Here is a 26,770-nt window from a genome sequence, read left to right as displayed (position 1 = left end):
AAAAAAGAAAGAGCCGCCCTGTGACGATGTAATAATAATTGAGTGAAGGAATGAATAAGTGCTGACCTGCAGCCCACGTCCGACGATCAGACCTGGCCCTGAATGTCCCGCAAGACGTCTCAGGCACGGCCCCCCAGACGCCAGCTGGCCCCATAGAGCATCCACACTGAGCCCCATGGCCTCTCCTGGGAAGCCCTGGCCCTCCTGGGAGGGGCCGTGGCAAGAGTTTGCCCCTGCTTTTCTCCAGATTGCTTTCATCTGAAGAACGCCCTCTCCCCAGCCACCCTGTCGACTGGTTCTGGAGAGACTTGGGCTGGCGTCACAGCTTCTCCAGGCCTCACTACCACATCCCATCCGAGGGGCTTCTGCCCAGAGCGTCCGGCTGCCCTGAAGTGCAAAGTCAGGGTGGTGAGAAGGCAGGGTGCTGGGGCTACTGCAGCCCCAAATCTCTAACCTCAGGTTTGCCTGGCATTTAGCAGAGCTGCCCCTGAATCATATCTCAGCTGCTGCCATGACAGCTCTGCCTCTGTAAGTGACAATTCATCACAGTTTTGAAATAGCCTCACAAAATCACATTTTTTTTGTAATTCTGAAGCTTTTCCCTCGAATTCCAAAAGCATAAACTGCATGAATGTGATATAGAAGTGTTACTAGAGAAAGCAGATGATCAGAATAAATAGGTAAATAATCCCAGTGCTGCCGAGAAAATTGTTTTCTAAATTCTAAGAGGTCTTAAAGCCTAGGAATTAGCCCTGAAAACTAGATGGGTAGTTAAAATGTGGAAGGAAAGGAAGATTAAATTGAGGTCATTAATTAGCTCATGCTGGTTAAATTTACAATGTCGGCAAAGAGAAAGCTTTAAAATAACACATTATTTAAAAAATGCCAGTATAGCAGTATAGTCATTAGAGAAAAATGTCAACTATGTGGAGAATGTTAAGATTCTATTTCAAAGAATGATTTATTTTAATGTATATGATTGTATCTAGACTATGGACATGATTTTTTTTTTTTTTGCTGCTTTTAAAAGTAAAAGATTTTTGGAGTGGGAAAAAAAGAAACAGTCGCAATGAAAATTATAATTGGTTTTCATTATCAGCAGATATTCTAATCCCAAGTAGGATAAAGTAGATCCACACCTAGGCACATTGCATCAAACAGTGAAGGCTGAAGATGGAGGAAAAAATCTGGAAAATAGCAAGAGAAACCCACTCATTCAGCTGAGGAGTGGGAGCATGACTGATGGCCAACTTGCCCTCAGAAACAAACGGCATCCCAGGCGGGGAGCCACAGGTTCAGTGCTGAGATCTCTCTGAGCTGCCAAGTAAGCATACAATACCCAGCTGAACTATCCTTCAGAACCGAAGGCAAATGAAGAAATTCCAAAATAGACAACAACTGAGATCATCTATTTCCAGTAGACAAGAAACACTAAAGGGAAATCCCCCAGGCTAGAATCCCGCAGCTGGAATGAAACGAGCAGGTGCCCAGGGAGGGACATGGAGGGTGCTAACACAGGGGCTTAGAAGGCTGAGGGCTGGTGTTCTCAGGACCTGGGACTGGGGCCCTCTTGCTCAGCTTGCCCTGGCCCCACAGAGGGTAACTGGAATCCACAGGAAGAAATAAAAGACACTGGAAATGGTGAATGTGTGGGTGAACGCCAGACAGATAGATGGAATTGTTTCTCTTTTCTTCTCTTAATTTACTTACAAGACGGAAGACTGTATTCAGGCAGCAGCTTCGTGGGCTTGGGGTGCATTTCAAGGCCCATCAGAAAATTTTATTGTTTTCTGTAATTACAAGAACATCATCAAGATGAATATGAACACAGGGCTGCAAAGTATCCACACAACAGCCCCAGTTCTTCAGAGGCCTCCACGCGCCTCACGCTAGGGCTTCACATTGACCCTGACACCTCTGTGTCTTATGCAAGGCCCTCTTTATCCGACGATTTGTACAAGGCCTTGCACGTGGATGAACAGCTTTGTGGGGAAGAATGGAAAACATTATAAATTGGATTTATGACAAATATCAGGTCATATGAGGACACAGCCTGTGAGGAAATGTTTGCCCCCTGAATCGAGCAGGTGTGGACTGAGTGCCCAGCACTACCAGAGTGCACATGGGACATGAGAGGTGCATGCAGGTCTAGCCGTTTCTCCTCCAGTGGAAGCAACCAGAAGCAGAGAGAAAGCAGGCAGTTCCTGTGGGACAGCCCTGAGCCAGTGTGAGCAGCGGGTGAAGCTGCCGCATGTTCACTATAACAAGGACACGTGAGCCAGTGCAGACACCTGGGACTCAGCCCTGGACAACAGTGCTTACCTCTGCCAGCCGTGTGGAGATGAAAATGAAGGCATGCCGCATGTGTGTCTGTGTGCATCAGTGTGTGTGTGCACGTGTGCATGTGTGTGCATCGCTGTGTGTGTGCATAGGTGTATGTGTGCATGTGTGTGCATTGGTGTGTGTGTGCGTGTGCATTGGCGTGTGTATGCATTGCTCTGTGTATGTGTGCATGTGTGTACATCAGTGTGTGTGCATTGCTGTGTGTGCATCAGTGTGTGTGCATTGCTGTGTGTGCATGTGTGTGCACATGTGCACATTGGCATGTGTGTGCATTGCTCTGTGTATGTGCACGTGTGTGCATCAGTGCACGTGTGCATTGCTGTGTGTATCTGTGCACATGTGTGCATCATGATGTGCATCAGTGTGTGTGCACCAGTGTGCATGTGTGCATCAGTGTGTGTGTACTTCTGTGTGTACATGTGCATATGTGTGCCTCACTGTGTGTGTGCATTGGTGTGTGTGTGCATGGAGGCTGAGGCTGGCCACGGAGAGCATGGCTGCCCTGCAGGCAGGTGGGCATGAGACACGTGCACCGCCACCATCAGACACTGCAGCCCCGCAGGAAGGAGGCACTGAAGCTCATCGCATGTGGAATTGTGAAAGTCATGAGGCCCCACACACTGAGCCCCGTGGGAGGCTGGTGCTGCTCACAGGGCAGGCGTGCAGCTGCCTGGGTGGGGAGCATCAGGCAGGGGCCCCGGGCAGGGCCGGCAGTTTCCTAGCTCTGGAACCAGGCGGGCCCCCCCCCACCCGTGTCTCCGCAAGATCATTTACTCAGCATTCGTGATGTGTTTTCTCCATGGGACATGAAGCTTTAGAAGTTTTTCAAAATAAAGTGACAGTAGGGCTTTCGAATGCCTTGTATGAATACATGGGGCCAGTGCGAGTTTCATCAAGGGGTGAAAACACCACTCAACTGACCCAAGAGGCAGCAGAAGCCAAAAACGAAGCTGCTTTCGTGGTTTCATCCCAACAGGTGCCTGTGCAGTGGAGCCACTGCTGATGCTACAGGTAAATATACCAGCTGAACAGGCCGGCCAGAGTTCACAAACAGAAAATGGTGGAACATCCCATTAAACCCGAATTTCAGAAAAATGAATATTTTCTAGGACAATATGTCCCAAACACTGCATGGGATAGACTTATGCTAAAAAGTGATTCCTCATTTATCTGAAAATCAAATTTCTCGGGATGTCCTGCATCGTGTCTGGCAACCAGCCCTAAGACAGGCAGAGGGTCTTGCTGAGGACCGGGGGGGCCGCGGGGCTCGTCTCGGGCACTGGGATCAGGCTCCCCTACACTGCTGTGACTGTTCACAGCCCCTCCAAGTCCTCTGATCCCAGTAACGGCGGACGAGATTGCTCACCCATCCAGGGTCATAGGAATGCAATGCAGGTTAAGTGGGTTTAAAAAATCAGAAACGGAGTCCTTCATGTTCCAGAGTGTAGTGAAGTGAGATTTATAACCATTACCTAATCAATGTATAACCTTCTAGAAAACGAAACAGGAGGACTGGGCATAGTGGCTCATGCCTGTAATTCTAGCACTTTGGGAGGCTGAGGCAGATGGATCACCTGAGGTCAGGAGTTCAAGACCAGCCTGGCCAACATGGTGAAACCCTGTCTCTACTAAAAATACAAAAATTAGCAGGGCATGGTGGCGTGCACCTGTAATCCCAGCTACTTGGGAGGCTGAGGCAGGAGAATCGCTTGAATCTAGAAGGCAGAGGTTGCAGTGAGCTGAGATCACATCACTGCCTTCCAGCCTGGGTGACAGAGCAAGACTCCATCTCAAAATAAAAAAGGAAAACAAAACAGGAAGGGGAAAGAGCAGGCACAGAAACCCATTCCCACGGGCCTCCCACGGGCCTCCCCCGGGCCTGCTCAGGTGCACCTGGATGGACAGATTTAGGTCAAGAAGCACCAGTCACGCCACCGCTCCTCCCGAACACCCAGGTCTCAGAAACATCAGACGCTCAGAGGCCAGGTTTATCGTGCAGTCGAGGTTTGCTTCCCAAGGACAGTCTCCAGGCGCAGGAGGCGCCTCCACAGGACACATCAAAGTCTCCACAAAACCAGCCCACTTGGAGCTCTGCTGGCATCTGTGGGAGATGTCCTCCTAACCCTGGGGTGCGGCTGACCTGGTATCTGTGGGAAGACACGCTCCTCACCCAACAGCATGGCCGACTTGGGATCTGTGGGAAGTTGTACTTCTCACCCTGAGGGCAGGAGCCTGCACAGAGAGACCCGGCGGAGGCTGCGGTCTGCCCCTCCCCAGTGGGGCTCGGGGCTGCAGCCAGGGGTCACCAACCCCTGACCTGGCCACAGCACACCTCCTGCTGAGGAACATGGCTCCCTCTGGGAAGCCGATGGCAAAGGTCTTGGGAGGCCCAAGCCAAGTCTCCGTCCTGACCGCACGGTCGTTCGCTCACTGGTGCTGGAGGCTCCCTGAGAGTTTGCAGATTTTTGGCTTATTTATTCTGGAGAGCAGCTTAGGTCTTGTTAGTAAAATGGAGCAGAATGAGTGGACTATTCATTCCGGGGCTCACAGCACCAGGGTGGGCGTCGGGTGGCTTTGCAAGCTGATTCACACTTTCTCCTCCTTGGGCGGCAAGGAGCCAGCATGATGGGGACCTGGGTGGAGCTGCGTGTCCCCTCGCTGGCAGACCCCAGGCTGGCACCACGGAGGCAGGCAGCCCCCACCGAGCCCTGCGGGTCCTTTTCCTCCACGTGGGCTCTGGAGCGTCGCCTAGGAAACCAGACACATCCCTGACTTGGAGGAGGAGCTGGAGTCCCTGGAGATGCCCTTCATGTCATCTGGCATCTGACCGTCCGAGCGCCACACGTTCAGCTCACCGAAGATGCCCGTCTCAATCATCTCCTCCTGCCAAGGGATGGGGCAGTTGCCAGTGGCAAATTCCTGAAAGAACTCTGTGTCTGTTTTGTCAAAGGCCACACCTTTGACGGTGGAAAAGGCACCCACGTCCTGAATGTCCTTTGCGTAGACGGTTTTGGAGTCTGGGATGAAAGGGGGTATCAGCATCCCTGTGGGAGACAAAAAACACAGGCGAAAGGCACGTCGCGCAGGGTAGGAAGTGCCGTTTCGCCAAAAAGCCTCCCCCAGCAGCTCCGAGATGCACAGAGGCCTGGGGCCACTCTTCCCTGGGGAAGTGTCTCAGCAGCTGACAGAGAAAACCCAGTGTGCCTGGAAGGCCTTGGGTTCCCCTGAGACCACGCAGTTGGGGCGTGAGTAGCTGGAAGAGGCCCCAGGTCCCACGGCCCATTTTGGAGGCTTCTTGTGAAAGGAGCCAGCACACCCGTCTGCCTCCTCGGGAGCCTCCGGTAAAGCCTTGTCACAAAGCGGTCTCCTCCCCCAGTACCCCTTCCCTGGGACCCCGTCCCCACCGGGGCTTCCCCTGCCCACTCTGAAGACCCTGGACACCAGGCACTCGAGCACACGCTCCAGTGAACTTGGCAGCTCCCTCCCAAACCAGCATCCCTCCCTGACGCACCCCGGCCCCCGATGGGCAGACACAGAGTGGGCCATAGACATCCCCAGCGGGCGGGTGGACCTCTCCTCTCAGTGCACTGACCCTGACCCGGCCGGCCCATGCTGGCCACCAGACGGCCTCTGCGGCAGCCTCAGGACCATCTGCCAACGCTGGTGAACACAGCCGCCACGTGCTTCCTCCTCTCAGTTCCTCCTCAGCCTCACCACTCTGGGCTCAAACCCTTCTGTGGCTTAGACTTCCTTATGGGGCAGGCCTGGCCCCTCCTTGCCCTGTAACCCTTGGAGCCCCTTGGGTTCCCTGGCCACAGCCATCCTTGCCTCGCTGGGCCTGCCTAGGGCACTGTCTGGCAGTCACTGCTGCAGCCCTTGATTCACGGAAGCAACTTCTCCTTCAGAGCATCTGCTCCCTACTCACCCATGGCCCTGTCCTCACCTGAGTCAGCTACACTGTGCACGTGGCCTACCCCTTCCACCTGATCACAGGGTCCTAGAGGGCACAGCTGTGTCTCAGACACACTAGTGCATGAACAGAGGCACACATGCACACGCACACACACACATGCACACACATACAAAATATCTTGCACATCAACTAAGCATGTGCTGCTGGGTGGGGACTTTCTCCTCGGTCGCCAGCCTGAGCCACCAGACTCCATGTGATCTCGGGCTCCCTTCAGTACTGGGGCACATGGCAGAAGGTTTGGGTCTTGAGGCCACAGTGCAGCCAGTGTGTTTCCTGCCTCCCATCGCCCTCCAGCCTGATGCCAGCTCCATCGGCTTGTCCTGGGGCTAGGAGGATGAGTGGAGGACTGGGGGCCTTGCTGGGGGCAGAGGTAAAGCCTCAGGGGTCTCAGGCACTCCTCCCTGACGACTCTCGCACTCTGGACCGGGCAGACCCCCGAGGGCCATGCAACACAGACCCCTGCCCTCCCCGGGGCTGACGCGTCCAGCAGTACCGGCCTCCAGCTGCCTCCAGTTAATGTCCTTAAAGAGGGGGTGGGCACGGAGCCTGTCGCAGGTCTCGTCTTGGAACCCCAGGCGCTTCTCCGGGTCCTTCTCTAGCAACGCCTGGCAGAAGTCCTTGCTGGCCTGGCTGAACTTGTCAGGGTACTTCACAGGTTCCTCGAGGATCCGCTGTTTCAGCTCCTTGTTCTCCACCTGCAGGGACACGCGTCACCTCAGGCCTGCTGGACCCCCTCCTCTTGGGTGGTCAGACCAGACCACAGCTCCTCCCATGCAGGTGGGGGACCTGGGAGGCCTTGTGTCCTTCCCCAGCACAGCAGCGCTTGAGGCTCCAGTCTCAGGAATGGAATCCAAAATGCGAAGCTCCCAGGAGCCACATGTGAGTGCCGTGCATTTTGGGAACTCTGGCTGACCCACCCCTGGCACAGCCACACCCACAGAGGGAAGCAGCATCGACAGGAAACCGAAGGCTGGCATGGGCCCAGCCAAGAAGCAGCCTCCGTTTTCACTCCGCTCTGGTGGACAGAAGGCCGCAGTGCCTCTGTCGTCTTCAGGAGCTCCGCTGAGGTCTCCCTTCCACACCACAGAGGCCCTGCCAGCGGGCACAGTGTGAAAGGCACTGCTCAGCCCCCAAGGCCCCCGGGTCAGGCCATCGATGCCCCTCCCACACACGTCCCCTTGCCCTGGCAGCCCACCCCTGCACCACGTCCCACAGACACAGAGTGACCACTGGCATGTGAGTGTCCTGAAACCACTCTGCTCTAAAAGGGGCCACACGTCCAGGGAGATCAGGAGAGAGAGGGGTGGGCAGGGCCCAGGTGGTGTGGAGGTGGGCAGGGAAGGGCCGCACCTCAAGGCAGGCCAATGGGACTCTGAGACGGCGCCTCCTGGCTCTGTTGGCCACTCCCTTGGTCAAATGAAAGGCAGCCGCAGCCCTGAGCTCTGAGTCCCTCTCCCAGAGAAAAAGCCAGCTTTGCTCCACTTGTCTCGAATAGGGGACTGGCACCTCCCAATGTTTGCGATTCTGGTGGCCTGGGAGCCGGGGGCACCCCGGGAGGCACTCAGAGGAGACCTGGCTGCCCCCTAGGTGTCCACACTCCCGGACATTCAGAGCAGTTGGCCCCATAGTGGGCAGCGGGTTCTTGGCATCTGAGGAGAAGGGGAGCCAGTTCTTCTGCAACCGCGAGGGATGAGACCTACCACCATGTTCCCAAGAGCCCGGGCCTCAGCAGTGTCTAGAGAGTCAGGCCCCACCCCATGAAGGTTTGCCCCCTCCCCAGGGTCCAGGGCCACGGTGCGATAAGTCACCCTCCCTCCTCTGGCCCGCAAGGAGGCACCAACCCCAGCAGGGCCCTCAGAGGCTGAGTGGTGGCGTGCTCTGCAGTGGGAGGGTCTGCTCGCTCTGGGGCACAGGGTGACTTGGAGTCCCGCAGCCCCTCCCCCTGCAGGCCTTGGGAGCATCACCCATCAAGACAGAACAGCATCACCCAGGAGTGAGACCCCAGGATGTGAGTCTGTGCCCCCTCCCAGGCCCCACAGAACAACTCCCAGGCCAACCCCAGTAACAGACCCCATCGCTGCCCCATCCCCAATGAGAGCCAGGGCAGCTGCAGAGACACCTGCGGGCCACCTCCTACCTTCTCTCCACGCGCTCGGAAGGGTCCTCTGGCTGCAATCATCTCATACAAGGTGACCCCCAGGGCAAAGTAGTCCACGGAGAAGTCGTACTCCTCACCCCGCAGGAGCTCGGGGGCCATGAAACCTGCCAGTAAGGGACATTGAGGGTTCAGAGGCGGCCAGGTCCCTGGCGGGTGCTTGTCCCGGCCATCTCAGAACTGATGCTCCCAGGATACGTCCCCCAGGACCCCAGCACTCTCCATATTTGGGGCCAGAAAGTCTTCTGTTGCTGGGCTGCCCTGAGCGTTACCAGCACCCCAGGTTCTGCCCACTGGGTGACAGCAGCACCCACCCCAGGCTGTAACAACCAAAAATGCTTCATGCCCACTACAGGTGCGGTGCACAGGGTGAGGCTTGTGGGTTGTGGCCACACGGAGGCAGCCTTCCTGGACTCTTACTCAGGAGAGTCCAACATCACTATCTTCTGAATTTTCCTCTCTAGCTGGTCAGATTATGCAAAGGCAGGTCCTCCATATTCTCAGAACCAAGTTGGAGAAAAGGTCTGGGGGAACCAGCCACTGGTTTCTCCCTTCCTGAGCTGCTGGCCTATTCCCCAGTTGTCCAGTGTCCCAGGAGAGCTCTGGGTGTGTCCTCTCCAGAGAGGCAGCCCTAGTCTGCTGCCAGGAAGGCTCTTAGCTGAAGGGACTGTTGGGATGGAGGGACGGCTCTGGGTGCAGCTGTGAGGACCATCTCAGAATGGAAGGACAGCTCTGGGTGCAGCTATGTGGACCATCTCAGGATGGAGGGATGGCTCTGGGAGTAGCTGTGAGGACCATCTCGGGATGGAGGGACGGCTCTGGGAGCAGCTGTGAGGACCCTCTCAGGATGGAGGGACGGCTCTGGGTGCAGCTGTGAGGACCCTCTCAGGATGGAGGGACGGCTCTGGGTGCAGCTGTGAGGACCCTCTCAGGATGGAGGGACGGCTCTGGGTGCAGCTGTGAGGATCCTCTCAGGATGGAGGGACGGTTCTTGGTGCAGCTATGGGGACCATCTCAGGATGGAGGGACGGCTCTGGGTGCAGCTGTGAGGACCATCTCAGGATGGAGGGACGGCTCTGGGTGCAGCTGTGAGGACCATCTCGGGATGGAGGGATGGCTCTGGGAGCAGCTGTGAGGACCATCTCAGCATGAAGGGATGGCTCTGGGTGCAGCTGTGAGGACCATCTCAGGATGGAGGGATAGCTCTGGGTGCAGCTGTGAGGACCATCTCGGGATGGAGGGATGGCTCTGGGTGCAGCTGTGAGGACCATCTCGGGATGGAGGGATGGCTCTGGGTGCAGCTGTGAGGACCATCTCGGGATGGAGGGACGGCTCTGGGAGCAGCTGTAAGGACCATCTCAGGATGGAGGGACAGCTCTGGGAGCAGCTGTGAGGACCATCTCGGGATGGAGGGACGACTCTGGGCGCAGCTATGGGGACCATCTCAGGATGGAGGGACGGCTCTGGGTGCAGCTGTGAGGACCATCTCAGGATGGAGGGATAGCTCTGAGTGCAGCTGTGAGGACCATCTCGGGATGGAGGGATGGCTCTGAGAGCAGCTGTGAGGACCATCTCGGGATGGAGGGATGGCTCTGGGTGCAGCTATGGGGACCATCTCAGGATGGAGGGACGGCTCTGGGTGCAGCTGTGAGGACCATCTCGGGATGGAGGGACAACTCTGGGTGCAGCTATGGGGACCATCTCAGGATGGAGGGACAGCTCTGGGTGCAGCTGTGAGGACCATCTCAGGATGGAGGGACGGCTCTGGGCGCGGCTCTGGGGACCATCTCAGGATGGAGGGACAGCTCTGGGTGCAGCTATGGGGACCATCTCGGGACGGAGGGATGGCTCTGGGTGCAGGAGGACCATCTTGGGATGGAGGGATGGCTCTGGGCGCAGCTTCTCTCACTCAGTCATTCATCTACCAAGACGACCTTTGCACAGACACCAGGGTGCCAGGCACTGTCAGTTCCGTGCCACTGAGGGCTCCGGCAGAAGCATAGCCTTCTGCTTCCTGTGTGGCCGCTGGCTCCCCTCACCCGTCGGTCCTCCAGCAGTTGTGACACTGCTGCTCATGCTCTCCCTTCACTGCCCCATCCCAGGACTTCAGGAGGGAAAGCAAATGTCATGTGTGTTCAGCCACCAACTTTGTTCACAGAGTCTCTGAGTTCCCAACACTTACTCAATTCCAGACACTTTCCACTCCCCGCCCTGTGCTCTGGTTCCACCAGCTGCTCAGGGACCGAAGGGGCCTCAGCCTTGCTCATGCACCTGTTGGGGTCTTATTAACATTGAGGCAGTTCTTGGGGGTCAGGACTTCCACACCCACAAGCATCCCTGCTCTAGGTTCGTGCCTGGAAGCCAGGTCAGGCTCACACGCATCTAGTTTGCTGAAGCCAAGTTCTCTCCCTAGTCCCACAGTCTCACCATGAGTCCTCTGCACCCTAAAAGGCGCCTCCCATCACCGCGGCCTAAGCCACGCACCTCCCGAGCCCTTCCCCAGCTGCTCCTCACAGAGAAGATGGAATCCAGTGTGGGCTGCAGCCTCCAGGACCCCGCAGTGCTCAGGCTGGCACGGGGTCCTCTCCTCTCCTCACCACCTCTGCATGAGGCTTGCACACCTGCTTGGCCTTGTCCACCTCTTATGGCTCCCTGCAGACCCTGCCAGCCAGGCTGTGACCTCCCCGACCCTTTCACTGCCTCCAGAGCATCCCTCCTTCATAGGGATGAGGTTCAAGACCATAGCCACATGCTGAGGCTTCCCTCTCCTTGTAAGCAAGTTTCCCCTCCAGAGCAGAAACCACGGATCCTGCCTACCTCAGCTCAGCGGCTTCCCTGGTCCAGCCCTGGGCCTGCTCCACTGAGCTGGGGCATCTCTGAGCGATGGCCACAGACTCTCCGGGCCCTGCCACGATGCTGCCATGGTGATGAGCACAGCACTTGTTCTAGCCTGCCCTGAGTGCTGGGCACAGCGGCTCACCATGGGTACTCATGCCCAGCCCACGGACAGGGATGTGCAGAAACTTGTCCAAGGCCACAGCCCAGAGCTCAGTCCACAGTCCACAGCTCATAGCCCAGGCCACAGTCCACAGTCCACAGCCCACAACCCAGGCCACAGGCCACAGCCCACTGCCCATAGTCAACAACCCAAAGCCATGGCCCATAGCCTACAGCCCATAGCCCACAGCCCACAGGCCACTGCCCATAGGCTACAGCCCACAGCCCACTGCCCATAGGCCACAACCCACAGTCCCCAGGCCACAGCCCAGAGACCACTGACTACAGGCCACAGCCCACAGCCCACTGCCCACAGCGCACAACCCACAGCCCACAACTCACAGGCCATGGGCCTTCTCCCTGAGCACTCTGCCCTCATCTCCAGTGGCCACAGCCACGAGCTCCAGGCCCTCACTCCAGATGCAGCTACATGCTCACCAGACAGGGTCCTTGGCAGATGTCTACTCTGGTGAGTCAGACTCCAGGAGAAGTTCAGGCGCCTGCCTGCCGCCCCCGTGAGCCAGCTCCGTGTGGCACATAGGGCATACATGAGCCATGTCAGTTCCCCAGCTGCCACCAAAGTGAGGCCAGCCAGGCACACAGTGGTGGGCAGGCCAGTCCGACAGCCCATGACTGACGTCCTTGCACTGGGCAGGGGCCGCAGGCTGGGGCATGGGGGCTTCTGGGGCTGGTCAGTTTCAACATTTCTGAGTCAAGGTCCAGCACACAGTCCAATGACCTGACTGACATCCAGAAACCAGGCACGGGCTGCAGGCTGGGGTTTGGGGGCTCCTGGGGATGGTCAGTTTTGACACTTCTGAGTCAAGGTCCTTCCTGGCCCTTCATTGTGCCCCAGGGCCAGGCTGATGTGGCCACAGAATCCTTTTTCCCCAGAAATGTCGTAGGAACCATCTTCCACACACAGCTGCAGACCCTGACTATGCCCAGCTAGTCCGGGACATCGGAATTCTGCCCAGACTTCAGGGAGGAACTGCTGACACGATCACAGCCTCCAGACAACCCAGAGCTGCTCACACGATCAAAACATCCAGACAACCCAGAGCTCCTTACACGATCACAACAACCAGACAACCCAGAGCTGCTCACACAATCACAACAACCAGACAACCTAGAGCTGCTCAGACGATCACAACATCCAGACAACCCAGAGCTGCTCACACGATCTCGGCCTCCAGACCAACCCAGAGCCTTTCCAGCTCCAAAGTGCATGAGCAGGGCCCACCAGACCACAGGGCTCCCTCGGCTCCTGGGCCAAGCAGCCCCCAGCCCTCCTGGCCTGACCCCCACCATGCAGCCAGACGGCGTCTGCTTGTGCCCCAGGTCTCCCGAGGGACCTGCAGCCACGAAGCAGCCAATAAATATTACAGCAAGCATGAGGGAGCCAGCTCCATCTGCTCTGTTCACAAATTCTCCTGCCCCTCAGCACTTCCTGCCCCGGGTGGAGACTGAGGACTGTGCAGTGACGGCCTTGCCCTGCTTCTGCCCTGGGCTGCACAGCACTGGCAAGGGGGACTGGTCACAGCCTGAGCCCTGAGCCCGGCCTGGCAGCACTGGGTGACAGAGACATGCTGGGAGGTCCTTTGTGCACCTGGCACTCCGAGGAACATGCACCAGTGAAGGCGTGGAGCCCCCTGGTGGTCAGCTGGGCCCTCACACTCACATTCAAAGCTAGGACCTTTGCATCTGTGACGTTAACCCTTCACGTCCTGACCTCAGGGGCCACCTGGATCTCCCCAAAATGTGTGAGGGGGCTTCCACCCACGCACTCAAACCCAGGCTTGGCAAGGGTCCCAAAGACCCCAGGGGCACAGTGCCCACCCAGAGAGGCTTGGATCATCTCATGAAAAGCAGGTGCCACCCAAGGCTTCCAGCCGTGGGATCCCCAGGATGAGCCACCTTCCAGAAAGCTCTCAGACCTTCCACCACTGGGTGACTTGCACAGAGCCCTAATACAAACAGGTACACAGGTACACACAGGCACACACGGGCACACTAGCACACACAGACATGTGCACTCAGTGGCTACTGAACCCTACTTCCAGACTGCCACACAGCTGTGCCGGGTGGATGTGGCACTGCCCTTCCTCAGAACTTTAGGAAAACAGTCCTTAGCCCTCATCCCTTCAGGGAAGAGATGCACCTTCCCCTGAGTCCAGCTGCGGCGAGGATGGCCCTGCCATGGCCACGGCACAAACACGCCCCGTGCCTAAGCACCAGCATGGAAGGACCGAATCACCACCGCACACAAACCCCATCAGGTGACAGCACCGCCTCCCCAAAGCCAGAGCAATCATGGGGAAGGGACACTTTCTAGAAATCCCAGCAGAAGTGAGCCCCAACACGCGGACCCTCAAGACTGCGGAGGAGAGAGGAGGCACTGAGATTCAGAGTGCGGCTGCTGTACGCAGGTGCTGGGCACGTGGCGCGCGAGGTCTCCTCAGCAAGGCTGTCCGCCCAGTGCCAGCAGGAGGCCCAGAGGTCAAGTAAAGCACACAGGCCACATGCCAGCAGGTGCTAGGCCCGGGACACAGACCCCACTCTGCTTGGCTGTGGGGTCCCCTCACCTCTGCAGCTGCTGCGAGCCTCCCTGCCTGGGGGGAGGTGAGAGGAGATGAGTGAGATGGGATGGGGGAGGCAGCAGGATGCACCGTGCATGTGCACTCACACATAGGCACATGGACACACGTGTGCAAAGAGACCCAGGCATGCACACACAGGTGCACAGGCACACACACACATGCACACAGACACGTGTATGCACAGAGACGCAGGCATGCATACACAGGCACATAGACACACACACATGCACATAGGCACACAGACACACATGCACACAAACACACACGTGTGCACAGAGACACAGGCACACACGTGTGCACAGAGACACACACACATGTGCACAGATGCAGTTATGCACACACATGTGTGCACAGGACACGGGAATGCACACACAGCACACATGCACGCTGTAAATGGAAAATATCTTGGTGCCCAAAATCACTAAACAAAAGGGAAAAGTCCAGCAGGGAACTGCTTATGGCAAACCTGCCTCCCATTCTGCTCACAGGCTCTGCTCACTGAGATAAACGCTTATTTGATTGCCTCCTTTGGAGAGACTAATCGGAAACTCAGAAGAATGCAAACATTCGTCTCTTATCTACCTGGGACCTGGAAGCCCACCCCACTCCCCGGTTTTGAGTTGTCCCGACTTTGCCTCGAGTTGGGCTTCCTTGCTAGACGGAGCCAATGGTCATCTTACGTATGCTGATTGACATCTCATGTCTCCGTAAAATGTACGAAACCAAACTGTGCTGTGAGCACCCTGGGCACACGGGCGTGCATCCTCAACCTTGGCAAAATACACTTTCCAAATTAACTGAGACCTGTCTCTGATTTTCAGGGTCCACAACGCTCACATACACATAATGCACAACCACAGACACATGCATACAGACACCCTCAGGCACAGGCACACACAGATGCCACGTGCACACACAAATATATGCACAAACTCACATGCGTGCGCGGTGTACACCGGCACACACGTACATGGGGATGCATGCACCGAGCCTCGCCAGCGGAGCTCAGACCCTTACCTGGGGTCCCTGCATAGCCCTTGGTCTTGCTCTGCCCCTCCAGCAGCTCCACGGCCAGCCCAAGGTCAGAGATCCGGACATTGCCTGAGAGGCAGACACAGCAGAGTCACCCCTGGCTGCACAGGACAGGTGCCGGCGGGCCCAGAGCCACCCTTGCACAAACACGCACATGCACACATGACACACACCACACAGACACACACACCATACAGATCACACAGACCACACCACACAAACCACACACCACACCACACATATCACACACCATACACCACACAGATCATACCACACACAAACCACAGACACCACATAGACACACACACCACACACACCACACACACCACACACATCACAACACACACACCACAGACACCACACACCACACAGATCACACCACACACAAACCACAGACACCACACAGACCACATCACACACACCACAGACGCCACACACACCACACTCCACGGACACCATACACCATACAGACCACACCACACACTACACACACATCACACACCACACAGACCACACACATCACACCACACACACCACAGACACCACACACCATGCAGATCACACCACACACAAACCACAGACACCACACACCACACAGATCACAACACACACACCACAGACACCACACAGACCACACCACACTCCATGGACACCATACACCACACAGACCACAACACACACACCACAGACACTATACACCACACAGACCACAACACACACACCACAGACACCACACACCACACAGATCACACCACACACACCACACACCACACAGACCACACCACACAAACCACAGACATCACACAGACACACAAACCACGCAGATCATACCATACACAAACCACATACACCACACACCACACACACCACACAGACCACACCACATACACATCACACAGACCACACACCATACAGATCATACCACACACAAACCACAGACACCACACAGACATGTACACCACACACACCACACACAAACCACAGACACTACACACCACGGACACCACACAAACACACATACCACATACTACACACACCACACAGATCACACCACACACCCCACACCCCACATACCACACATATTACACCACACACAAAACACAGATACCACACAGACCCCACCACACACCACACACATCCACACACACCACACACACACACACACCACACACAAACCACGGACACCACACAGACCACACCACAGATACCACACACACACACAAACCACGGACACCACACAGACCACATCACACATACCACAGACACCACACACACACAACACACACGCAGACACGCCCCACAAGCCACATACACATACACATACACAGCACATGTCGCGCCCACGACAGCAGCTCCCTGGCTGACGGCAGCGGGCGCAGGGTATAGGGAAGGGGCTGGCCAAGCTGCAGCTGGGCTGCTGGGTACAGGTGTTGCCCACTGAGTTCCTCTCGTCGCCCTCTGCTCCCCGCGCTCTCTCAGGCCCCTCGCGTGCGTCTGGCGCTTGCCTGACCTGCCAGTGTCGGGAGCCTAAACCCTCGTGTTTATTTCTGAGATGTGTCCCTCTGTGACGCTCATCCCAGCAGAAGGCACAGGGTGGCACAGTGAGGACAGGGCATAACAGACGCCATTTCCGGCAGGTTCTGCACTGCAGGCCCCTGTGCTCACCCCTGTGACTTGGTGTCCATGACATCCCCCACCCTAGCCATGCAACCGCTGCCCTCGTGAGGTTCATGCAGAGCCCTCCAGGGAAGCCGCGCCCGCCCTTCCTCAGAGCCCATCCCCCCCAGCCACAGGCACGGTGGCACCTACCGTCGTTGTCCAGCAGGACGTTCTCGGGCTTGAGGTCACGGTAGACGATCCTCCGCTGGTGCAGATGCTCCAGGCCACAGATGATCTGTCCCGTGTAGAAGATGGCGCGCGGCTCGGGGAAGCCAGGGTTCTCCTCGTTCACATTGTAGATGTGGTACCTGGGGGCAGACAGGCGGGCGCCGTGCGCCCAGGGTTTAATGGGGAGTGACATCAGGGAAAGACAGAGTGGGAGCCTCAGAACCACGGCTCGGCCAGCATTCTGGTCGTTTTGAGGCCTGGCCCCCGCACACCGGGGCCACGGTGGCTGGCGGCCTTAGCACCTCAGGACCCTGAACTACAACTGCTAATGGGGAGAAAGGGCTGTCCCTGTGTGTCTCCGGTCCCCGGCTGCCCAGCCCTGGACGCAGGTGCTGGGAAACAGCCCAAGCCATCTCAGGAAGGGGCTGGGACGAGGTGGGACGCAGCTCCACAGGCCCGAGCTCCTCGGACGTATGAAGGATTTGCAGGAAGATTTTTCTTCTCAGCCTCTTCCTTACCCCGAAACACATCAGTTTTATGTTTTCCACTGACAGGTTCTGCAGAGAAGCAAAACCTAACAAGCAAAACCCTGGGCACCCCTGTGACTCCCCTTCCCAGCGTCCCCTCCCCTCTGCCTGGGCACCCCTGTGTCTGCTTCACAGTGCCCTCTCCCCTCCGCCTGAGCACCCCTGTGACTCCCCTTCCCAGGGCCCTCTCCCCTCCCCTCCACCTGGGCACACCTGTGCCTGCTTTGCAGTGCCACCTCTCCTCCCCTCCACCTGGGCACCCCTGTGACTCCCCTTCCCAGGGCCCTCTCCCCTCCCCTCCACCTGGGCACCCCTGTGACTCCCCTTCCCAGGGCCCTCTCCCCTCCCCTCCTCTCTCTAGGTGCCTTGTGTGGTGACTTAGTCTGGACTCACATTCCTCATCTGAACAATGGGGCTGCCAGCCTCACCTGGAGTAGTTTCCTTGGAAATTAAAAGCAGGTGAGAATGGGGCACAGTGCTGCCAACCACAGCCATGGCCCAGCCCCCCCTTACAGGTACCAGACACTCTGGGTATTTCACACACGTTGTCTGAATCTTCCAACAATCTTTGAACATAAGTATTATCTCTCCCCACCGTACAGACCAGAAAACAGAGCAAGCAGTGGCCAAGGGCCAGGTACCAAGCAGGTCTCTGCCCCACTGCGAGCCTGAGATCTGATCTCCCACCCGGGCCTGGGGCCTGCCTCAGAGGCAGATCTGGGGCCAGGACTTTGTGGAGGCAGTGGCACCTCCTCTCTGCCAGGGCACAGCAAAGCCACGGCCCCCAATTGGTCTTGTCTCCAGCTCCGGCGTCAGCCCTACGAGTGGGTGCTGGTGAAGTCCATCTTCATTTACCCTCCTGGTGCAAGGCCCCCAGCCCTGCAGAGGCCCCCCCACTGCATCATTTGTCCCCTGAGGCACCACCTGCCCCCCACACACCAGGGTGCACACAGGATGTGCCCTGACTGGCAGGTTGGGCACCTCCCGGGCTCCTGCACTGACGTGGGTCCGAGGTGCATTGTTTCAGGGACCAGCGCCTGCAGACAGTGAGAAGGGGACTGTGATGGGGGCAAGGCTTTCCCTTGAGGGCAGGGCTTGGCTGCCATGGCTCTGCACATGGGAAGCAGCCCCATCAGACCCTGGAAACCCTGACACAGTGGGAAAGCAGGTCCCCTGGCACCTTCCTGACCAGCCCTTACCTGAGGTCGCCTCCGTTCATGATGGTCATCACTAGACAGAGGTCGGCTTTGGTTTCAAATGCGTATGCCAGAGACACGATGAACCTGTTGTGCACCTTCATCAGAATCTTCTTCTCCACCATAGCACCCTGAAAAGTGAGATGTTGCATCAGTGCTGGCTTTGAACAGGAAAGGGGCCAGGGCATCGCAGAGACCGTGTGCACACGGCCATGCCCACTGCACCCACAGCCACTAAACAGAGTTGCAAACACACTTTAAATGCAGCTTTCACAAAGCAATTGCAAAGGACTTCAAAACATGCCCGCACCCCTATATCAGAAAATCACACATGTGAAATCCTTCACATACAGGGGCTTCTGGCCTTCTGGGCCAGCCTCCGGCAAGGTGAGGCTCGAGCCCAAGGCTGAGCAACACGGATGAGGACGCCAGCAGCCTGGCCTGCCCAGCAGTCCTGCAGCCACAGCCCCCTCTCGTCCTGGCCCCGGGGGCTGGGCTCACAGCCCAGCGCCTCCCAAACCTCCTCACGACTCTGCTTTATTTTGTCTGTGAGACCTCACGATGCTCCAACTTACAGGTTGATGCTCAACCTATAAGTGTGTGGGTCAGGACAGCACACCCCTCTTTGAAGAAGGAATTGCGGCTAGAGGAGGAGGCCCCTCTGTCTGCACTTCATGGGGAGGTGTTCAGTTGGTCTCAGTATGAAGTTCAGTCAGGTGACCGAAGTCAGGAGAAGAGGCTAATTGTTGGGTTAAACTGACAGGTAGATGTGAATGGCATGGTGTGAGAATCAGATGTCAAGAAAGCTCATTTTTAGAATCACTGCTACAAGCACACGGCACGGCTACTCCCCCTGAGTTCCACGGTGAGAACACCCAGGTGTTCCGGGGCCTCTGCCCAGCGCCACGAGCACCTGATATTTTGCCTTCACTCAGGGCTGAGGGCCTGCAGAGCCAGGGTGCACAGCAGCTGCTGCTTTGCCCTGAGAGCTTCCCGTGCCCTCAACATGGCTGCGCGGTAGGAGAGAGGCCAGGAGCCTCGTGGAGCCGAAGTGCAGGGGGCTGGCTCAGGAGATCACATCCACGCCCGGCACGGCCACTGCATCTTGCCCTTAAGACCTGTAAGCAGCTTCTGCTGATCCTGGCCCAGATGCACAGTCTGACGCCAGCGGGGCAGAGCGGATGAAACTCAGCACCACCGGCATGCCTGTCACTCACTCCCACCCCAGAGAACAGCCACACTCGGGGAAACAGTCCCTGCACCTGGCATCACACCAGGCTCCGTCCGTCTCACACAAACGAGTCATCAGAGCGAGGCTGCCTCCGCCTCCATCCTGCCTCAGTTCCTCCTGCATTCTCTGCTATGATCAGAGCCAGGGACAGAAAGTCTTCCGCAGTCAGGACAAAGAATCCGGAGACCCCCGCCGTCCACAGCCTCCTCTGCGAGGCCCTCTTTCCATCTATTCTGTGACTGGTGAAAAACTGACAACTGAACGTGACACATCCCCACCCAAAAACGTGGAAGCCACTCTCCAAGGGAGACGGATGCTAACTGCCTGTGAGCGCATGGTCACAGGGATCCCAGTGTCGAGGCTGGCGTGCCTTAGGCACCAGCTGCTGAGGGCGACCTGGGGGCCCTCTCCACCCTGCTCCCACCCCTGCCAGCTGGGCCGTGCGGCTCACCTGGTAGCCCTTCCTCCTCCGGCCGCTGAGGGCGACCTGGGCCCTCTCCACCCTGCGCCCACCCCTGCCAGCTAGGCCATGCGGCTCACCCGGTAGCCCTTCCTCCTCCGGCCGCTGAGGGCGACCTGGGCCCTCTCCACCCTGCTCCCACCCCTGCCAGCTGGGCCGTGCGTCTCACCTGGTAGCCCTTCCTCCTCGGGCCGCTGAGGACGACCTGGGCCCTCTCCACCCTGCTCCCACCCCTGCCAGCTGGGCCGTGCGGCTCACCTGGTAGCCCTTCCTCCTCCGGTCGCTGAGGGCGACCTGGGCCCTCTCCACCCTGCTCCCACCCATGCCAGCTGGGCCGTGCGGCTCACCTGGTAGCCCTTCCTCTTCTTCAGCCGCTTTTTGTTCAGCTTCTTGCAGGCGTACAGCTTGCCGGTGGCCTTCATCTGGCAGGCCGACACCTCCCCGAAGCCGCCTTTCCCCAGGACCCTGAAGTCCAGGAACCAGTCCTCCCCCATGGGCTGGGCTTCCAGCCACTTCCACTGCAGGAACCTCAGGAAGTGCAGGCTGTCCAGGTACTCCTGGAAGGGGGCTTGGCTCAGGTGTGCCAGGGTGGCCTGTAGCACAGGCTGGAAGAGCCTGTCTTGGCTCTCCACAGACCCTTCCTTACACTTGGTCACCGACCCCTCATCCAGGAAGCTGCAGAAGAGCTTGGCCTGAGGGTCCAGGTACTGGGCCAGTATGGTCTTGGCCTTCTGCGGCCGGAGGTCGTTGTCCACTGTGTCGTAGTCCTCGATGTCTTTCCAGAGCTCCAGGGCCGGCAGGTGCTTCTCCCCCGACTGCAGGAACTGCCAGAAGAGCTTCTTGCCGATGGGCTGCTGCACGCACACGCTCTCGAACTCCAGGCTGAGGCTGCTGCGGAGGGACTCACACTTGGACAGCGGGGGCAGCTTGAGCTTGGCCAGGTACTTCTTGTCCCGGGAGGACTGGGAGCTGCTCCCGTCAAAGCTGCCTCGGGCGGCGATGAACGCAGAGTTGGCCACCACAGTCTCCAGGGACCCGAAATCCATCCCGGAGCTGGCTTCCTGCCCGCCTCAGGCGTGAGGGCCCATTGGCCGAGGCCAAGCCTGCGGCACTCACAGCCAGAGCAGGCCTGACTGCTCCCCTTGGCCTGTGGCCCGCCCCTGCCCTTGCTGGACGAGGGAGATGCCCTGGCCGTGCCAAGGGTGCCTGGGGACCACTGGGGAGCCCCTGGGAGCCCAGAGCTGACACTGCACCAGGCTAAATCCCAGTTGGGGTCACTGAGGACGCTTAGGAGAGGCAAGAAGGTGCTAGAAAAAGACAATCCCCTGAGCCGCTTGGAATCCGATTAGACATTCTGCCCAGCCCCTTCCTCCGAGGGGCCGCGTGGCTTTTCCCCTGAGAACAAACAACCCCCAGGCTTCTGGGGCCCCGGGCTGGAGAGGCACTCAAAGCTGTGTTCTGAACTGCCGCAGCCACTCCCAAGGGGCCGGACAGGAGAGTGTGGTACGAGAAGAAACCTTAATTTATGAAGGCTGTTTTCCCTGCTCTATTTCATTTTTATTTTTAAGAAAATAGCAAGTGAGAAGAAAACCACCTGATAATAGGAATTTAGAGAGGAAACAAGCCCACAGTGAAAAGCTTCCTGGGGGGAACAGCTTTCTGTGGGGACACCAGCTCTTATGGAGGGTTCAACTCCCGTCACTTTTCTTCTACTCACCTGGCATTTGCAGGCAAGGCAGTATTGCCCAGAGATAGTTGCAGGTGACACCAGCACCAGGGAGCAGAAGATCCCCAGAGCTACACCAAACCAAGGCTCCACTCAGAAGGGCACATGTGGAATACAGCTGGGGCACACCCGGGACACAGCTGGGGTACAGCTGGAATCCACCCAAGACACACCTGGGACACAGCTGGGGAAACACCTGGGCACACCTGAGACAGCTGGAGCACACCTGGGGCACACCTGGGACACACCTGGAGTACATCTGAGGAACACCTGAAATACCTAAAATGCAGCTGGAGCACACTTGGGACCCACCCAGGACACACCTGGGGCAGCTGGGGCACACCTGGGACATACCTGGGGCACACCTGGGGCATACCTGGGCACACCTGAGATAGCTGAGACTGCTGGGGCACACCTGGGGCACATCTGGGGACAGCTGGGACACACTTGAGACACCTGGGCACACCTGGGACACACCTGTGACACACCTGAGAGCTGGGGCACACCTGGAATCCACCTGGGACACACCTGGAACACAGCTGGGGAACACCTGGGGCACACTTGAGACAGCTGGAGCACACCTGGGCCATGCCTGAAACACCTAAAATGCAGCTGAGGCACAGTTGGAATCCACCTAGGACACACCTGGGGCAGCTGGGGCACACCTGAAACACATCTGAGGCATACCTAGGACACACCTGGGGCACATCTGGGGCACATCTGGGGGACAGCTGGAACACACCTGAGACATCTGGGAGACAACTGGGACCCACCTGGGGCACATCTGGGACAGACAGGGACAGCTGGGACACACCTGAGACACCCCTGGGACATACCTGGGGGACAGCTGGGACACACCTGGGATGCACCTGGGGGACAGGTAGGACATACCCGAGACACTTGTGGCACACCTGGGACACACCTGTGACACACCTGCAGATGGTCGCACCAATAGGAGTGTCAGCTTCATGAGGGCATGGCCCTGCCTGTCTTATTCCAGCACACAGTAGGTACTACATAAGGTTTGGAGAAGAATGAGGAGATGTGAGCAGGGTGTTGGGTCCAACTCACACAGAGAAAAAGCAAAGGATCCCAGAAAGGAAGAATGGCAGAGCGAGCAGAAGTTGAGACCGCCAGCCCACCATGTTCGACAAAGGAGAAAAGGCACCTGTGGGAGGGCACCAGGGCTGCACCTGGGTGCAGGGTCCTCTGTAGCAACCAAAGAGGCTGAGGCGAGGTCCCTATGGCCTCCAGAGAGCTTTGGCAGGTGGATCATGAGTAAATATTTGAGCTGAGTGATATCCCAGGAGCCCTGCAGGGGCCCAGCCCTGCCCTTCACAGCGGTGACCTTGGTGACCTTGGGCTGATCACTTTAACTCCTTCCTGCCTGCTCACCCATCAGGGCAACTGCAGAGCTTTGTGAAGTGAAGTCGCCTCTGCTGATGTCTCCCTGCCTGTCCTGGGCCACACCTCAAACATCTACGGACACAGATTGCCCAGAGACTTTGCTAGAATAAAGACTCTGCTTCAAGAGGCCAAGATCGTGCACCTGTAAAGAAGTCCGCAGGTGATGCGGATGCTGCGGAGATGCAGGGTCTGAGGAGGACAGTTTCCCATTGGATTGGAGGCTGTTCCACGTGTGGTCATGTTGAGAAGCATTTGGTTAAACCAGGTTAAATATGTTAAACAAGCAAAGTTAAAAATATGTTAAATATGCCCATCACAGAGCTTACTTAGTGATTTCAGGGTGAACGTGGCTCTCAAAAAAGAAGTACACAGTTTCCCAAATTCATTTGGCTCTGGAAATCCCTTTCTAATTAAACTATTTTGTGATAATTATAGATTTACATGCAGTGTTAAAAAACAATCCAGAGAGGTCCTTCACTCCGTTTCCCGTAGTGATGGCATCTTGCCAAGTAACGAGGATACTGACATCCATACGGTCTAGACGAAGGCTGCCTCCATCCATGAGACCCTCCTGGGCCCCTCACAAATGGCACCCATGTTCCTCCAGCCTGTCCTTCTCAACACCCGGCAACCACCCCTTCTCCAGGAACGCTGTATGAATGGAGTCAGACAGGATGTGGCCTTTTAGGGTCCGAATCTTTCACTCAGCACAGTCGTCCACGGGAACACCCACACCTGGGTGTGTCAGCCACTCCCTCCTCACCTCCGAGTTGTGCTCCGCGGAAGAGGCGCCGCAGCCTGTTTCCGTTCACCGGCTGCAGGACGCCTGGGTCTTTTCCCGTGTTTAGCTATCGTGAATGAAGCTGCTGTGGACATCGGTGTAGCCTCTGTGTGGACACACGTTTCTATTTCTCTGGGATAAATGCTGGGTCACACAGTAATTGCACATTTAGTTTTGAAGACACCTGCAAGCTCTTTTCTGGAGTGGCCAAGCCATTTCCCGTTCCCACCAGCGAGGGCGAGCAGCTCCCTCCTCAGGGTCCTCCCCAGGGTTTAGCGCTGCCACCCTCCCGGCAGGTGTGGGGTATTTCCATAAGGTTTTAATTCACATTTCCCTAACGGTAGACGAACGCCTTTGCTCGTGCTGACGGCCATCTGTGCGTGCTCTTGGGTGACAGGTCTCTTCATGTCTTCTGACTGTGTCACAACTGGATTCTTTGCTTTCCTGTCACGAGACTTGAGATTCTGTCGATACCACATACGACTCCTTTGTCAGACACACGGCTTTCGAATATCCTCTCCCAGTGATAGCTTGTCTCTGCCTCCTTTCTATATGGGCTTTCACAGGGCAGAAGTTTTAAATTTTGTGGAATATAAATATTATGGATCGTGTTTTTGATGTTGTCTAGCCCTGGAACTTGAAGATTTTCTCCCATCTTTTTCCTAAAAGCTTTATAGTTTTACAATTTACATTTACGTTCATATCCACGCTGAGTTAATTTTTGTATAAGGTTTAAGAGGTCGAGACTCCTTTTCCTCCCCCTTTGGCCAATGGACATCCAATTGCTTCAGCACCATTTGTTGAAACGGCCATTTTTCCTTCATCGAATTCCTTTTGCGCTTTTCTCAGAAGTCAGTTGCTCATATCGTGCGGGTCCCACCTCTGAGTTCTCTCTTCTGTCCCATTGATCTGTGTGTCTCCCTCTGACCACACAATCTTGATTACTGTAGATACATAATAAGCTTTGAGATTGGGTAGACTGAGTCCTCCCACTTTATTCTTGTTTTTCAAAAAACCCTATGTTCAAAATATGCAAGAAAATATTTACTTATTTCAGTTCCTTTGCTTTTCTATATAAACTTTAAAATAATCTTGTATATATCTACCAAAAACACCATGCTTGGATTTTGATAGAAATCATGTTACACCCATACATCAACTCGGTGAGATTCATCTCTCCGCTGTCTTCCTAGCTATAAACATGGTGTGCGTCTCTGTTTATTCAATCTCTAATTTCTTTCATCAATACTACATGGGTTTCAGCATGCAAATCCTGTACATGCTTTGTTAGATTAACACCTAAATATTCCTCTTGGTTTTGAGCAATCATAAATGGCATTGTGGTTTTTGTGTGTGTGTTTTTGAGATGGAGTTTTGCTCTTTTTGCCCAGGCTGGAGTGCAGTGGTGCAATCTTGGCTCACTGCAACCTCTGCCCTCCAGGTTCAAGCGATTCTCCTGCCTCGGCCTCCTGAGTAACTGGGATTACAGGCATGTGCCACCATGCCCCAGCTGATTTTGTATTTTTAGTAGATATGGGGTTTCTCCATGTTGGTCAGGTTGGTCTCAAACTCCTGACCTCAAGTGATTCTCCCACCTCAGCCTCCCAAAGTGCTGGGATTACAGGCATGAGCCACTGTGCCCAGCCTGGCATTGTGTTTTTAATTTTCATATCCATATGCCTATTGCTAGTATATAGATGTACAGTGAATTTTCACACCTTCATGTCATATCCCGAGACCTTGTTAAACTCACTTATGAACTGTAGTTTTGTTATGGATTCTTTGAGATTTCCTACATATGCACTCATGTTATCTGCAGATAAAGACAGTTTTATTTCTTCCTTTCTGACATTCATGCTTTTTATTTCCTCTTCTTGTTCATTGCTCTAGCTAGAACTTCCAGTGCAATGTTGGATAAGAATGAGAGAGCCCTCTTCCCAGTCTTGGGGTAAAACAGTTCCATCTTTCACCATCAGGCTTACTGTTAGCCGTGGGTGTTTTCCAACGTTTTTAATCAAGTTGAGTAGGCTTCCTTCTACTCCCGGTTTGCTGAGAGCTTTTGACACATGGAAGTTAAATTTCATCAAAATCCCTTTTCTTCATTGATTAATATGATTGTGTGTTGTTTTTTTTTCTTTCAGCCTGTTAATGTGGTGGATCACACTGATGGAGTTTCAAATACTGAGCCAGCCTTGCATTCCTGGAATACATCCCACTTGGTCAAGGCATTTGCTTTTTTTTTGAGACAGAGTTTCACTCTTGTTACCCAGGCTGGAGTGCAATGGCGTGATCTCGGCTCACCGCAACCTCCCCCTCCTGGGTTCAGGCAATTCTGCCTCAGCCTCCTGAGTAGCTGGGAGTACAGGAACGCACCACCATGCCCAGCTAATTTTTTGTATTTTTGGTAGAGACAGGGTTTCACCATGTTGACCAGGACGGTCTCGATCTCTTAACCTCGTGATCCACCCGCCTCGGCCTCCCAAAGTGCTGGGATTACAGGCATAAGGCACCGCAC

General features: G+C 56.1%; 1 protein-coding gene across 1 annotated transcript; it reads right to left on the bottom strand.

The window, feature by feature from the left end:
* Window positions 1–1,726: 1,726 nt before the first annotated feature.
* GRK1 (G protein-coupled receptor kinase 1) lies at window positions 1,727–21,559 on the bottom strand. The gene is made up of 7 exons (XM_035294823.3): window positions 20,689–21,559; window positions 18,654–18,781; window positions 16,910–17,067; window positions 15,086–15,169; window positions 8,454–8,578; window positions 6,810–7,011; window positions 1,727–5,387 (listed from the first exon to the last, which is right to left on the bottom strand). Exons 1-7 carry the CDS (start codon window positions 21,385–21,387, stop codon window positions 5,092–5,094), a joined length of 1,692 nt encoding a protein of 563 aa, XP_035150714.1. The 5' UTR covers window positions 21,388–21,559; the 3' UTR covers window positions 1,727–5,091.
* Window positions 21,560–26,770: the final 5,211 nt, after the last annotated feature.

The sequence above is a fragment of the Callithrix jacchus genome, chromosome 1, assembly GCF_049354715.1.
Source record: "Callithrix jacchus isolate 240 chromosome 1, calJac240_pri, whole genome shotgun sequence".
Lineage (NCBI taxonomy): Eukaryota > Metazoa > Chordata > Mammalia > Primates > Cebidae > Callithrix > Callithrix jacchus.
This window is presented reverse-complemented; position numbering and strand designations above follow the sequence as displayed.